At 33.6% G+C, this 16,565-nt stretch overlaps 1 protein-coding gene across 3 annotated transcripts in view; it reads right to left on the bottom strand.

The window, feature by feature from the left end:
- The window catches only part of LOC148300760 (polypyrimidine tract-binding protein 3-like), a 105,649-nt gene that overhangs the window by 70,447 nt on the left and 18,637 nt on the right, over positions 1 to 16,565 (bottom strand). For all 3 annotated transcript variants that reach the window (XM_088274318.1, XM_088274316.1, XM_088274317.1), the window contains exons 2-3: positions 15,676 to 15,822; positions 1,571 to 1,717 (exon numbers count right to left, since the gene is read on the bottom strand). In XM_088274318.1, the coding sequence (XP_088130444.1) occupies positions 1,571 to 1,717; positions 15,676 to 15,822 (294 nt within the window). The remainder of the gene's footprint in view (positions 1 to 1,570; positions 1,718 to 15,675; positions 15,823 to 16,565) is intronic.

The following is a 16,565-nucleotide window of genomic DNA, read 5'->3' as shown; positions in this document are numbered from 1 at the left end:
TAGATTTTTCAGGAGATCGTTTTTATAGTTTAAAAATAATGTAAAATGTATTAAAAATAAATATCGAGCCACTTATTGATTTTTTTACTGTGCAATGGATTTTTTTGGGTAAAACCTGAATGTTCTTTCTCCATTTGAAAAATATTTAGTATATTAAAAAAATTAAGCAATACCTTTTCTTCAAAATGCAAAAACAGCACTTTCTACCCTGTAGCGGGTAAATATTAAGTTAAAAATATGCCACTTTCGCTGGGATATCGTACACTTTCTGGGCATTCCGAAAATATGTACAAATGGAAATTGACGATTTTTGATATATGACGTTGTTGAAAAGAGTGAGCGATGTGCCACGTGTTATAAGTGAAACTTTTTAGGTTCTAGAAACAGTTGATTTTATGCATTACTCTATTTGCATTTTTTGACAATTTTATTATTTCAGGATTAGATAATGGTTATGTTGAATAATTCATTTGATTGAAAAAAATCATTCATAATCAAATGAATTAATTGTTTATACATCAGTTTCTATTGATTTTTACTATAAGAAAGAAATTGTGGGCTTATGACGCTTGAAGTATGATACAAACAGGAGAATATTGCGTCGATGATAGCGCCTGATCAAGTTGTTGACTGACCTTTCTCAGTGTTCAATTTTAACTAGTATTTTTCATCATATCAATGTTTAAGCTTCGTCTAAATTGAGGTTGATATTAAAATCACCATTAAATTTTGTAGTTCTTTTCACAACAATTCTTCACCTTAGTGAAGGCCAATATGACTTCATTAATGGTTCAATGATATCATTGACGCACCATTCATAATCATTGGTATTTATTCCAAATCTTATTTCAACAATTCGAATACTGGAATTTGTTACGTAATAAATTCATATTTAAACTTGTAAAGTTGTACAGTATAATGTAAGTTTTTTTTAAGGTATTCAAATTCAAATTTCCCGCAATAAATTGATGGTGGCACTTGCCGTGTGGCATGTGGCGCCATCTTGTTGAAACCACGGCTCTGTCACGGCAATGCCATTCAACCGAGATACGAAAAAGTCAGTAATGATGGTTCTGTAGCGCTCTGCATTGACCGTAACATGCTGGCCAGCATCGTCTTCAAAACAATATGGGCCAATGATTCCACTTGCTCATAAAGCATACCAAACAGTGACTATTAATGGATGTTAGGGCGTCTCGACAAAGGCTTCTGGGGTTTCCCCACTCCAAATTCGGTAAATCTGCTTATTGACAAAGCCAGTAAACCAAAAAAGTGCCTCATCGGTGAACAAAATTTTGCAATGAAAAAGAGGATTAAGCTGAATATCATTTTCAGCCCATTCACCGAACCTACGACGCGCAAAATGGTCATTCAGTCATAGTGAAATGGCAAAACGTACTGACTACAAATCAACTGTCAACTGTCAAATTGGATTTAAAAAGAGAAGACTGTTGGTTGAATTTGCAAAAGAGGAAGCGTTTCACCTTTTCAACTGGTCTAGGCCAATTTGGCTTACTGTCCCTAAAAAGTTTCACTTTTAAAGTATAGAGCAAGATGGACGAGTACTCACCGCATTGCTATGCGTTTGGTCGGTCTTCAGCTCTCGATGGTTGGAGAACTGCACATACACAGCCCTGCCTCGTAGCTGCGCCATGCAGCCGCTGAAGTAGCCCACCATGGCCACAGCGGATGCCTCTTCCGCCATCTCCAGGAAGGCCTGGAACAATTCGAAAGCAAAAACGTTATTAATGCTACCTCACAGGACATATTTTGATATAAAGAAGCTCAGGATATATCTAAATTGTTACACGTGCGTGATCATCGAGGTTTACCAGTATACTTTAAAAAAATGGAGCAAGCCTACAAAAACGCGATTTTAGCATTTTTGAAGACCGCATTGTTTCCGAATTTTTTTACAGAATTCTCGACCCGAAATATCTCGTTTGGGAAGATGACTTTGTTATCGGAACATAGCAGAATTTTCGGAAGAATTTCCGGTTCTCTAGGCAGGAGGTCAGAGGTCGACAAGTGACACATTCCTTCCAAAAAACGAAACAATTTTCCACACCGAATCACCCTTTTTTACAGCAATATAAAGAAATGTACCTCTATATAAAACTAGCCTTATTTTTTTGTTATATATATTTTTTTAAAATATGATCAATAAAGATCTACTACTACTACTATTATTACTCCGTCACGCCGTTTTCCCGCAGGGGTAGGCAGAGAAGATGAAACGCCACGCTCTTCTGTCCTGTCATACAATCCTCACTCCCTTCCCATCTAGTCATGCATGCCCAGCGATTACGCAGACTTTTGATAGCAGATCTGGGTGTAAAATATTAGTAAATGGGGAAAATTTGGAACAGGTAGATGATTTCGTATATTATGGAAGTATGTTTTCTAGGGATGGAGATATAGATAAAGATTTAAATAGATATAAAGATATAAAAAGACGAGTGGATGCTGGAAACAGAGAGAATGGTGTACTGAAAATGGTTATAGCATATAAATCTCATCAGCGAAAGCTAAACTGGCAGTACACAACGATTCCTGGTTCCAGCCCGAAAATATGAAAGTGAAGCATGGAGTTGGTAAAATAAGGATAAAATAAGACTAAGTGCAGTCAAATGCGATCTCTCAGACGAATGTGCGGCAAAACGATGCACGATAGATATTCGAATGGTGATGTAAGAAAATAATGCAAGGCCGGGTTAAGTATTACCGATGAAATTAAGAAAGGTGTGCTGAGATGGTTTGGACATGTGGAACGTATGAGTGAGGAAAGAACGGTAAAACAAATTTATGAGGTAAATGTGCGAAGACAAGAAGAACGTAATTTTTTATTTATATTTTTAGATTACTATCTATCATTAGAATCCTTACTGTCCATCGAACCTCATTCCTTAGTTTGTCCCTCTACCTCCTTCCCTAAACTCCCTTTTTCCTTATCGTTCCTTATTATTTATGCTCAATAAAAGCAACATTAAGGAGTTTTTTTTCCCGTTTTTAAAATAAAAATTTTGAATTATGTTTTTTATTTATTGTTTCGGCATTAACTTTGTGGTAAGACATGTTACAATGATTAAAGAAAGCACTTGTTTTTTACCACTTGAGTTTTATTATTGACTACATGTTTCAGAAGTTAAACTTCCATCATTAAGGTCTGTATAGTGACTAAAATATATAATATAAAATTGTTCTATAAATAAGGAGAGGGGAAAGCAAAGGGAAAGGGTTAGTCAAGGGGCGGATTTTGAAAACAAAGGAAAAATGGAAAGCAACGGTGAAGAATTTTGAAACAATATATTATTTAATAAATTATTATTAGAATTTAGGTTTTTTTGGATTTCTAAATTTTCAAGATAATTCATAATTTGGCCTTTATATGGATCAAGGTGTAATAATTTTAATTTATGAGAGTGAAATGACTAACCCTTTCCCTTTACTTTCCCCTCTCCTTATTTATAGAACGATTTTATATTTTATATTTTAGTTATTATACAGACCTGAATGATGGAAGTTTAACTTCTGAAACATGTAGTCAATAATAAAACTCAAGTGGTAAAAAACAAGTGTTTTCTTTAATCATTGAATCATGTTTTCATATGGTGTACGGAGTGCGTGGAAGTTTTTGGTATCGTAAGGGAAGCGTAATTATCTATACCATAACTTTGAGTATTTCGATGTTTTAGAATTAGTACATAAACCCTGATGATGACAAGGTTCTTGTAGAAACCAGTTGGAAAAGGTGTACCAATAAAAAGTGGTTGAAACAAAGTTGTTTTATTTTACAAAGTTTATAAAATGTGCCACAAAGTATCTGCGAAAAATATTCAAAAAATAAATAAAGCTGCTGTATCCAGGTTGACGCATGACAAGAGAGGCGAAAAAACTGGGAATATAGTGAATTTCTCCAGCACTCTTCAACTTTTAGTTAGGGTGGTATTGAAGAGAACTAACAATATTTATTTACGCACGTTTAAATCCGAGTGGGGTAAAGCTAAGGGTGTCCGCTAAGGGAGGACAGAACCCTTTGCCATTTTGATGATGGGACATCTTCACAAAAGGGTCAACACGTGGTTCAAACAATATTATAATAGCCGGATCGCTCATATACACGAAGGTCCAAATTATCGTAAACTGACGTGGAAAAATAATCCTTTTTAGGGATGAAAATATCATTAGATATTAATACTTGAACAAAAAACGTAAAAAATGGGAGCTTTTATATACCTAAGTAAAATGTATAAAAATATTGTAAAAGGAGAACACTTGTTTCCTTAGCACTTAGTTTCGAGACGGATACGTCTCGAAACCGGTAAACATAAAAATCTCGGTGAGTGGTTACATACTAATATTACTAGCATTTTTGTAAGAAAATATAAAAGTTAAAATGACTAACCACACAGTAAATGGTTTGAATATTAATAATATTGAGAATATAGAAAAACGCTCGTTGTTTTTCCAATTGAGTTTATTTTATTATTGACGACTAGTTCCGGAAGCTATGCTTCCATCTTCAGGTCTTAATGTAAACTGTTACAGCTATATAGATAGATCATTAACCTTGTAAATACACAGACTTCCATATTCTTCTTCATCTATGTTGAGATGTCAAAAAAGTTAAATAAAAAAATGGATAGACATTAAAAAAGTGACTACCGAATCGATTAATCAAAAAATAAGTTATTATTATATACATCGCGTAGTTGACTCGTTAACTTGTCTTTAAAATCGATGTCCTAGAAGAAATAAATGATCTAGTTTATTATAAACGGAATCCTTTTAGGGCAAAAACTAATTTGATTTTCTTTTCAGTTGGAGAATATTGTTTTTTTTTTTATTTTGGCAAATGGGTAAATTAAATGAAAATTTAAAAAAATAAACAGTTTTTCTTTCATTTTCTTCCCCATTCTATAATTTTCTTTCAACGTTTACCCATCTTCCAGGGCACTTACTGGGCTTAGCCGCAAATCGTCTGAAAAAGCTTTTTGTCAAGCGAGCTTTCGAAATTAAAAATTTACCATTATTTGTGGGGCGTCTTGCGAGAACAGCTGTATCGTATTTCTTTAAAAACATTATTTTGTACGCCTTGTTTACAACCTGAATTTTAACAAACATCAAAGAACGAGAAGCTAGTACAAAACCTGCTTCGTCGATAATTATTTTTATATTATATATTTAAGGTAAAATGATACTTACTATGTTGGAATTTTACATACCATATTAAAGGTATATAATACATAAGGATGGAGGGTGTACAGTAGATGTATTGCATATAATTAGAGAAGTCCTTTGTGACCCAAAAATGTCAAGCTAAGCTTAAGGGAAAAGTCTACCAAACCAAAAAAAATTACCCGCACTCCTCTTTGGTTCTGAATGCTGGACGATGTATAACACCTACTCTAGGCAACTAGAAACTGCTGAAATGCAAATGCTTAGACGGTCAGCTAGAGTGTCCTTTAGAGACAAAATAAAGAGTGCATTCATTCGTGGGAGCCTGGGTGAAACAGACATCAGTAGGAAGGTAAAGGAATAGCAATTGAGATGGTATGGGTACATAGAGACGTAGAGAACCTGAAAATATTGTGAACCATGAAATTGACATGGATCTTCATTGGAAGACATATACAACATTTTGAGTGTGTCCAAATACTTGTTCACAAAATCTGGATTATCTCCAATTACAGGAGTTATTTTCATATTATTTTTTGACATCTCATCAAACATGAAGAAGAATATGGAAGTCTGGGCATTTACGGGGCTGACGACGGTCATCGGCTGGTTTAAGTGATCACTTTACACACGTGTAACATTCACCAATTCTACCCATTAATGACAACCACACAAGAATATATATTATATCTCACCAATGGATGTCTCTAGTGAAGATCTAGTGATTCAAGAATAAGGTTTCTAAATTGGTTCATTTACATATCTATATAGAACTTCCGAGAATTTGAGTAGTGTGGTTGTCAATAATGGGTAGAATTGGTGAATGTTACATGTTGGTAAAGTGATCACTTAAACCAGCCGATGACGGTCGTCAGCCCCGTAAATGCCCAGACTTCCATATTCTTCGTCATGTTTGATGAGATGTCAAAAAATAATAGGAAGACATAGAGGGAGACCAAAAATTCATAGATGCTACAGAAAGTTAACATGACTTGAAGGTATGACCTAGGTGACGCTATCCATAGAACAAAGACCTACAATTGGAATTTGAGGACGAGGAGAGCTGACTTCAACCTACTACAAAAACGATAAGATGGTTTGGAGCCAGTAAGAAGATATAGGTGCCTCAACTTATAACAACAATGTTGAAACATAAGTAAGTAAACAACATTTTGAGTGTGTCCAAATAAAGAAGCTTAAAGAACTTCTTTAGAACTTTTGTGAACAAGTATTTGGACACACTCAAAATGTTGTAAATAAATTATCTGGTCAATTATAAGCTTAATAATAAAAATGAAAATTGTATTTTCTGGCGTTTCTCATGTGTGTGATTATAATCCAGGATTCGGACCTCACATACTAATATAAGAGTTTCCGCTTAATAAAAAGCTTCTTTACATCTCACTAATAGATGTCTCTAGTGAAGTTCTAGTGATTCAAGAACAAGGTTTCTAAATTGGTTCATATATATAGAACTTCCGAGAATTTGAGTAGAGTGGTTGTCAATAGTGGGTAGAATTGGTGAATGTTACACGTGTGTAAAGTGATCACTTAAACCAGCCTATGACGGTCGTCAGCCCCGTAAATGCCCAGACTTCCATATTCTTCTTCATCTTTGATAAGATGTCAGAAAATAATAAGTAAGTATATGCACGGATATTTCAAACCATCTACTGAATATACCTACAAAACTAATAAATTAAAACGAAACTGAAAATGAGCTTAATGACGCGTTAAGTAGAATGGAAACTAGTATATTGTCTTTTTCTTGAATGTTTTTTGCTGATACTTTGTGGCACATTTTATAAACTGTATAAAATAAAACAACTTTGTTTTAAACCACTTTTTATTGGTACACTTTTTCCAACCGGTTTCGACAAGAACCTTGACATCATCAGGGTTTATGTATTAATTCTAATACATTGAAATACTCATAGTTAGGTTATAGGTAGGTTGGAAAAAGTGTACCGATAAAAAGTGGTTAAAAACAAAGTTCATTTGAACTTTATTATATTGTCAACTACATATAACGTGACTTTTGAACATATATCTCATATAAAGAGAAACTTTTTAAATTTACGTCTGATCTGTAGAGTGAATAATCCAGTATCAGATATAATAATAATATTAATTTTGCTAATAATATAAGTTTAAAAATAAGAAAAATCTTAAACCAGGGATGGATGTGATCATATCTATCCTCGAAGATGACAAACATCTCAAACCGGTCGGAAAAAGAGTACCAATAATTAAAAAGGTTCAAAAACAAAGCCAATCTGCTAAAAACATTCAAAAACATTTTTTTAGTATCCCAAAATTTACCTTTTTATTACTAATATATGTATATAAGATATTATCACATCAGCCGGGGTCATCCGAAGGCAGCAGGTCGCACATTCGTAAAACCGGCGGTAAATTAGTTTATTGGAGCAAGTTAGTGTGTTTCTGGTCGACAAAGAGTGCTAACAGCGCTGACAGCGCAGAACGGGGCCCTAATGTAAAGTGTAAATACACGTGAAAAGAGGACATACCGACGCTGTTTTCTAATGAATTAAAAAAGGTGCCGGCAGTGTTTGTATTATATATTTATGTACAGTCAGTTCGCCGGCGTGTGTGTATGTAAATTCTGTGAAGCCGACGGCATAGGGTGTATAAGATAAATAAATAAACACCCAGTGTAGAGTAATTTGGGGTCTGGTTTAGAGTCACCTTGATCCGAATGTATACAGTACACATATTATGTACAACGATCTACAGGATGTACCCGAAACGTCTCAACGTTATTTATTTACATCTCAACAAAGACGAAGATAAATATGGAAGTCTGGGCATTTGCGGGGCTTACGACCGTCATAGGATGGTTTAGTGGATCATTTTACACACGTGTAATATTCACAAATTCTACCCATGATTGACAACCACACTACTCAAATTCTTGGAAGTTCTATTTAAATAATCCAATTTTGAAACATTTTACAAGAATCAGTAGAATTTTCACTAGTGACATCTATTGGTGAGATGAATAAGCTTTTTTAAATTTTAGACGTCAAAAAATAATATGATAAATAACTCCTATAATTGGAGATAAACCAGATTTGTGAACAAGTATTTGGACACACTCAAAATGTTGTGAATCAATATGTGTTCTGTCTGTATGTACGAGTATGTCTGAAAAAAAAACCATTGTGGTCATTCTTAAACATTGGACCGTGAAATATTACGTTAATAACCGGTCCTTCGATCAAGATTCATGAAAAAATAAGAGTGAAAAATGTTTGATATGTTTGTGAATAAAAACAATCTGGTAAAATTATGAGCTACATAATAATTGAAAATCATATTTTCAGGCATCTCCTAGTTTATAAAATTACCCGGTTAGGATCCCGCATACATCTAAATAACAGGGTACCTGCTAAGCAAAAGATTTCTGATACCATCCATCGATGGCCCCGGTGAAAAAAAAGCGACATGAGATTTATGACATGTGTAGGAGTTCCAAAAATTTGAGTAGTGTAGTTGTCAATCATGGATAGAATGGTGAATGTTACACGTGTGGAAAGTGATCACTTAACCAGCCTATTTCAAGCAATAAAATCTTACTAACCATTGTTTAATTTCTTCCTTATATCACCATTCGAACATCAACGTTTTGCCACACATTCGTCTGAGGGATTGCATTTCCACTGCATTCAGTCTACTCCAATCCTTCTATTGCCAACTTCATGCTTTACTTCCATAAATTGGGTTGGAACCAGGACTCCATTGTGAATTGCCAGTTAAGCTTTATCTGATGGGGTTTTATTTGCTACGACTGGGTTCAATGCACCATTCACTCTGTTCGAGCAATGTATTTACACAAAAGCAAAAAAATATATATGTGTGAAAGTAACGGTGTTTTAATAACATCCTGTGTTTTATGGAGAGGCATCACCAATTCACGGGGATTTATTTTTACAAATACAAGCGGTGGATTTTGTTAACACGTCAACTAATCTGGAGAGCTTTTTGTACGGAAAGCTCAGGGCCAGGATTACAGAGAATGTTTACAGGAAAATACATATCAGATGAAGTAAATATTTATTCCTTTACCTTTTAAACTCTAAAGTACTTCAAGATCATGGACCAACAGATATATGGGTATTACAGTAAATTCCTTCCATATTCTTTTTCATCTTTTATGAGATGTCAAAAAATAATATGAAAATAACTTCTGTAATTGGAGATAATTCTGATTTCGTATTTGGACACACTCAAAATGTTGTAAATAAATTATAAGCTTATATAATAAAAAATAAAACGATATTCTCTGGCGTTTCTCACGTGTGTGATTAAAATCCAGGATTCGGACCTCAAATGCTAATAAAAGAGTGTCTGCTCAGTAAAAAAGCTTCTTTTCATCTCACCAATAGATGTCTCTAGTGAAGTTCTAGTGATTCAAGAAGTAAAAAAATTGCCATGTCAATAAATTATTTCTTTTCCCAGAAAATAATTAACGATAAAGATAACTTATTTTATTAAAATTAAAAACTTGAAGATACCACTTTAATGAGTTTTATTTTTATATACGACTAGTTTAGAAAACGACAGATGTTTTCATCTCCTGGTGCAAATTAAAACTTTTTTTCTAAACTAGTCGTAAATAAAAATAAACTCATTAAAGTGGTATATTCAAGTGCTTAATTTTAATAAAGTTATCATGTCATTCGACCAAAGTTAATGCCGAATCAATAGATAGAGATAACATTGCGTTAATACGATGCAGTGCCCTATGCACCGTTGGGTGCGGATAAAGGGTGAGACAGATAGAGAGAGTGTTCATATTTGTCACTTTGGCTAGTAAGTTTGCCGACCACTAGTCTAAGGGATCATATTTCGACTGGATTCAGTCTACTTTCATCTTTCTTTTCCCTTTGTTTTTGCAAGTTTCGCTTTCATACATGAAATTAATAAATATTTTGATATGGTGTTGACAGGTAGATCGAAGAATGCAATTAGAAATAAACAAGATTTGTCTGCGTATCGTGAGCCGACAGTGACATCACGCGGTGGGGGGGTTGTTTATGTTTGCGAGCGGGACTCGGGGGCGCGTGAGAGACTAATATTACTGAGCCGGCTCTGCCTCGGAGCGGGAATAACGATTTCGTGTATAAATATTATCTAGGGGATGTAGGGAGTTATGGGCCGAGGTACAGCGATACTTCGCATAGTCCGCTTTCGGGAAACTTGCCCTTAAAGCAGAGCATTATGTCAATTAAATTTAATTTAAATAATAATCCTTGTCCGCACTCAATGGTGCATAGGGCTGAAACATGGAATTGGCAAGGAAGAATGAAAACAGAGTAAACTCCGTTGAAATGCGTGGACTGCTAGTTCTGACGCCATCGCTTTGAAGGTCTTCTGTACTTTTTATTGATTTTTTAATTTATATTTTTCCCCGTGTTTTATTTTTTTTTTACTTTCTAAGTATTTTTCAGTCTTATTTACCTTTATCTCATGTCCCAAAATGAGAAATGGAAATTACTCATCGAAAATATTATATATGTGACTTATGTATGTAAAATGTTTAAATTAACAAATAAATAAATAAATATATGCTGAGATATATTCATATAAAATATGAGATGTATAAGTATAATGATAAGTGATTTTTTTCACAATAATATTTATTAAATATTACCCTGGACCTGAAGCCGAGGGCTGATCACCTTTCCTTCATCTGTTAACGACCAAGATAACACTGCGTTTATATGATGCAGTGCCCTTTGCACCATTGGGGTGCAGATAATGGTTTGAGGAATGAAGACTTTATATTAAATATTCGTGAAAATTACAAATTGATGATAGTAAGGAAGGCACAGTGAGAAGGAAATACATGGAATGGTCTCGGAACCTTTTTTACCTTACCCGTGTACGATTTTCGATATGTTTTGAAGTATCGCTGATTATAGCTCCTTCACCTTTCTTCATGTGTTAACAATCAAGATAACACTGCGTTTATATGATGCAGTGCCTTATGCACCATTGGGGCGCGGATAAGTGTTTGAAGGTGTTGAGACGTTAAAAATGTATAATGTTATTTTTGCAGCAGTTCGGGTTGTCGGTAGAATCACCCGGATTATGTGAGGTATTTCACTATCCGGGCAGACCGGGGTGGGTAGAGTGAGAAAATATTCAGGACTCGGGAAACTATCGGGAAGTTGAGACGAGGATGCTGGGGGAGGGAGAGCGTTAATGAATCATCAAGCCGACGACAAGTGCGAGGTGTTGATACGAATCACCGTTCCGGCGACGCGTGACAGGGCGCATGGTAAAACTAATTTATTATTTACAAAATTGCGTTCAGATTCGACGCAATCTTGATAGTACACGTTGCAAAGTAATATCCGAACTTTCATATGGCAAACTAAAACTGATGATTTATATTTATATATATATATATATATATATATATATATATATATATATATATATATATATATATATATATATATATATATATATATATATATATATATATATATATATATATATATATATATATATATATATATATTTTTATATAGCACGGAGAATAATGTGAATACCGGAAAAACTTCATTCTTCTTCTTCTTTTTCCTTTGCTTGATATAGATTTGCCTTGTGGCCTGTTTTAAAACAAGGATTAGCCTCTTGCGATAAATTAATTAACCTATATATACACCTAAATATATTTTTATTCGTTAGTTTCAATTTGTACCAGAAGATGAAAACAATAATCGTTTTCGAAACTAGTCGTAAATAAAAATAAAATTCAATTCAGTGGATTATTCAAGTGTTTAATTTAATAAAAATAATCATGTCATTCCACAAAGTTAATGCCGAATCAATTAATAATAATATTTTTATCTATATATAGACAACGTACTTGGTGTCCCGTAATAGCCGTAATTAGGGAGGGAGAGAGAGAAGGATTATAAATGGCGGTTTGATCACCTACAAGTATAATTCCGGGAATATATCCCGCCTCCTGTCTGTTAATCCCCCGACACAATTAAATCCTGGCGGAAAATCTGATTTAATTTACTATTCATAAATTGGCTTTCAAATGAGCGGAGGACGAAGTTCGCTACTCGGGCCAACTTCGCGGATTAGGTGGTTGGCTATGGAAGGGTTTTGAATCGGAAATTTCCATCCAATATTCAATTACTGATAGGTGCGCCAGTTTGTGATTTAAAGTCAAACGGGAGTTATGAATAAATTATAAGGGAAAATTCAGGCGATTCGATGGACGGATTTGGGCGAAAAATTTAATTAGCGAAAATTTGAAACGAATCAATGGCGATCGGGATCTCACGATAGTGTGTATATGTAGGAAGGTATACGAGCATATCGCTCACTCCTTTCAAGAACGTCATAAATCAAAAAACTTAATTTTTCAGGAGAACGTTTTTAAAGTTTAAAAATATAACACAATTTATGAAAAATAAATATCAAGGCACTTATTGAACTTTTTTCTGTGCAACAGATCTTTTTAGGTAAAACCTGAAGGTTTTTTCTTCGTTTGAAAAATATTTAGTATATTTAAAAAAATAATTCAACAATACCTTTTATTCAAAATACAAAAACAACATTTTCTGCCCGGTAGCGGGTAAATATAAGATTAAAAATATGCCTCCTTTGCTGGGATATAGGACATTTTCTAGGCAATCCGAAAACATGCACAACTGAAAATTGACTATTTTTGATTTATGACGTTCTTGAAAGGAGTGAGGGATATCTCTTTAGGGGTAAAAATGATTCAAAACAACGTGTACAGATAGATATCAGTGGCCTTCGGTGACAGTTTTAAGAAGGATTATTGGTAAAAATGTATGTATTTATCTCTTGAGAGGTATAAATGACCCAAAACAAAGTGTGTAGATATCATGGGCATTTGGTGACTGTTTTAAGAAGGAATACTGGTAAAAATGTAGGTATACCATATCACTTGAGAGGTATAAATGACTCAAAACAAAGTGTTTGGATATCAGGGAAATTTGGTGACTGTATTAAATGTACAACATTTTGAGTGTGTCCAAATACTTGTTCACAAAATCTGGATTATCTCCAATTACAGGAGTTATTTTCATATTATTTTTTGACATCAAAATGTTGTAAATAAATTATCTGGTCAAATTATAAGCTTAACTAATAAAAACAAAAATTACATTTTCTGGCGTTTCTCAAGTGTGTGATTATAATTCAGGATTCGGACCTCACAAATACTAATAAAAGAGTTTTTGCTCAGCAAAAATCTTCTTTTTATCTTATTTACCAATAAATGTCTCTAGTTAAATTCTAGTGATTCAAGAAAAATGTTTCAAAATTGGTTTATATATATAGAGCTTCCAAGAATTTGAGTAGTGTGATTGTCAATAATGGGTTGAATTGGTGAATGCTACGCGTGTACAAAATGATCACTTAAACCAGCCTATGACGGTTGTCAGCCACGTAAATACCCATACTTCAATATTATTCTTCATCTTTGATGATATGTCAAAAAATATTATTAAATGTGAGTATGGTTTTCCTGAATTATATAATATATAATATAGGCAGAGCTCCGAAAAGATGGAAAGACACAAAGAGGCACAAACAGATCCCTAGGATCTACATAAAGGAGAAGAAGAAGAAGAATATATAATATACTAGGAAATGCCTAAAAACAGTTAACAAGTTATTTGTTTTTTCACTCATAATTATTGAAAACAATATACAGGAAATTAAAAAAAATATAAGTCGTGTTGTCGGGACTCTTCATAAAGTTTAAAAAGTAAGTGAGCGAGGGGAAATAGCAAGCAATATGAACAGTTTAAAACAATAAGTTGAATGGTTCATTAGAGTGCAGTGGCAAAATGGTTCGGATTTAAGGGTAGAGAGTGTAGGGGTAGGAAGGGAAGAAGAGGGTTATTTGCTTCGCTGAAGAGGCAAATAAACGACAAAATAATTGAATCAACACACAATCAAAACTTTTCTGCGTTCAGGGAGCGGTTTGAAATGAACGAATAAAATTGAACCGCGTAAATTTATTGTATAAAATCGTTTCAATTTAATTGAGAGGCTTGTTTTATTGTTTGGAAGATAATAAAACAAACATAAAGAAAAACAAGATTATTTAACAATAAGATTGGAGGAATGGAAAAATAATTGTTTAAGAAAATGAATTTTTCTCGAAATTTCGGATGTGTCAAAATTGAATTTATTTAATAATTAAAGGGTTTAATTATTAAATAAAATAAATAAATTTTATTTTATTTAATAATTAAAGGGTAAGTTTATTTTAAAATCACTATAAACATTTAAAATAAATATCAAGCCACTTATTGAACTTTTTACTGCGCAACAGATCTTTTTAGGTAAAACCTGAAGGTTTTTTCTCCATTTGAAAAATATTTAGTATATCAAAAAAAAACTTTTCTTCAAAATGCAAAAAAAACACTTCCTGCTCTGTAGCGGGTAAATATTGAGTTAAAAAATATGCCGCTTTTGCTAGATATAGTATATTTTCTGCGCATTCCGAAAATATACCATACACAACTGAAAATTGACGATTTTTGATTTATGACGTTCTTGAAAGGAGTGAGCGATATGAGCTCTATGTTGGATGGTTGCACGCGTGTAAAGTGATCACTTAAGCAGCCTACGACAGGTTGTCAGCCCTGGAAAAACTCAATTTTCTTTATTCTTCTTCATTTATGTTGAGATGCGAAAATGTAGTTGTAGTACTAAAAATGTTTTTTTATTCTTTTTTAATAAAAACCATATTTCTGGGGGGAAATTCATTCGTATTATGTAATAAACATGAAATAATGCTACGATTATGCCTCGTTTTCATAACTGCCGGGTTTTTCTATTCATTTCCAGTTGGGACAAAGAATGAAGTAATCCTACGTTTAACAATGCTTCGCATAAAATCCACTGCCTGCTTTATTCATTAAAAGTTTACAGAACTGAAAATGGCTACCGAGGGTGTATTTTTCATATCGCCGATTCGAATCCGAGACCTGTGCTAGAAAATGTAGAAATTATTTGCGAATACGTACTTTTCGTTTTGAGAAAATGTATTTAAGGCGGGATATTCGAAAGCCCGCAACTTAATTTTATTTGAACCCAGGTAACATTTATTTTTTTCATTAATTGATTTGCCTGTCACTTTGTGGTAAAATAAATCCTTTTTAGCTTCACATACGGTGTTTGAAAATGATGCGGGATGCATCGAAACACGTGTTACAGTAGATTTTAAGAAAAAGTGGTATTTACTAAGTAAAACATTGATTAAAAACATTTAATTAAATTGAATTTTTGCTAAACACGTAAAGTGATCACTTAAACCAGCCTTTGACGGTCATCAGCCCCGTAAATGCCCAGACTTCCATATCCTTCATCATATTTGATGAGATGTCAAAAGTTAATATAGTCCCTAGTACTCTATAGACAGGACCTCTCTCCTGATTCTCACATAAGGAATTGATGACTTACCTGATTTTTTCCTTTGAGCACGAGGACATTGGTGACCCTGCCGAAGGGAATGCCGAGCTGGATGACTTCAGCCTCCGTGGTCTCGTTGGGGATGTTCCTGATGTGGATGACCCGGGAAGGTTTGCCGACGTTAGGCTCCAGTTTAACCTGCAAAAAAACACCATTAATCAAATATTTTTATTTATTTATTTATTTCATAGATACATAGAAACATTCATAGATACATATTTATTTCATAGATACATTTACTATATGTATTACGGCTCTTTAGGCATGGCCTATGTTGAGTCGAAATACTAGCATGTTAATACAATTTTTTTTCAATAAAATAAAAGAAATACTTTATAAGTTTGACTAAAGTGGCAATGGGCAGGACATGTTACAAGACAAGACCCCACAAGATGGACTTAAATTTTTTTAAGATGGAGAGTTTTAAGTCTGATGATATAGGTAACGACGAAACTCGGTCACTGGACGAATAAAATAAATGTGAAATAACTATTTAGTTGTTGTTTCATTATATTATTAACACTTCATCTTCTTTATCTCACCCTTATTGGCACCCAATGGTGCAAAGGGCACTACATTGTATTTTAGTAGTGCTTTCTTGATCTTTGAATACTTGAGGAAAAGTGATCAGCCCCGCGCTTCGAGTACCAGTTAAATAAAAGATAAAAAAAAAAAAAATTAATAACCTCATTTTATTTGCTGCTTTGGCATTTATATATTTTGTAGAATAACATGACGATTTAAAAATAAAAATAAAACTCTTGCATTAAGCCCGCTTTTTAAAGAGTATTGTTATTGTGAACTCAACAAGTTTTGAGAACTACAGATGTTCTCATAAGCAGTTGAAAAAAGAAAGAAGTTTATAGCAAAGTTTGTCTGTT

Source organism: Brachycentrus maculatus, unplaced genomic scaffold (assembly GCF_059751285.1).
Source record: "Brachycentrus maculatus isolate JH-2025_06_01 unplaced genomic scaffold, ASM5975128v1 h1tg000657l, whole genome shotgun sequence".
NCBI lineage: Eukaryota > Metazoa > Arthropoda > Insecta > Trichoptera > Brachycentridae > Brachycentrus > Brachycentrus maculatus.
Note: the sequence above shows the minus strand (reverse complement) of the source record. Positions and strands in the feature narration are given on the sequence as shown.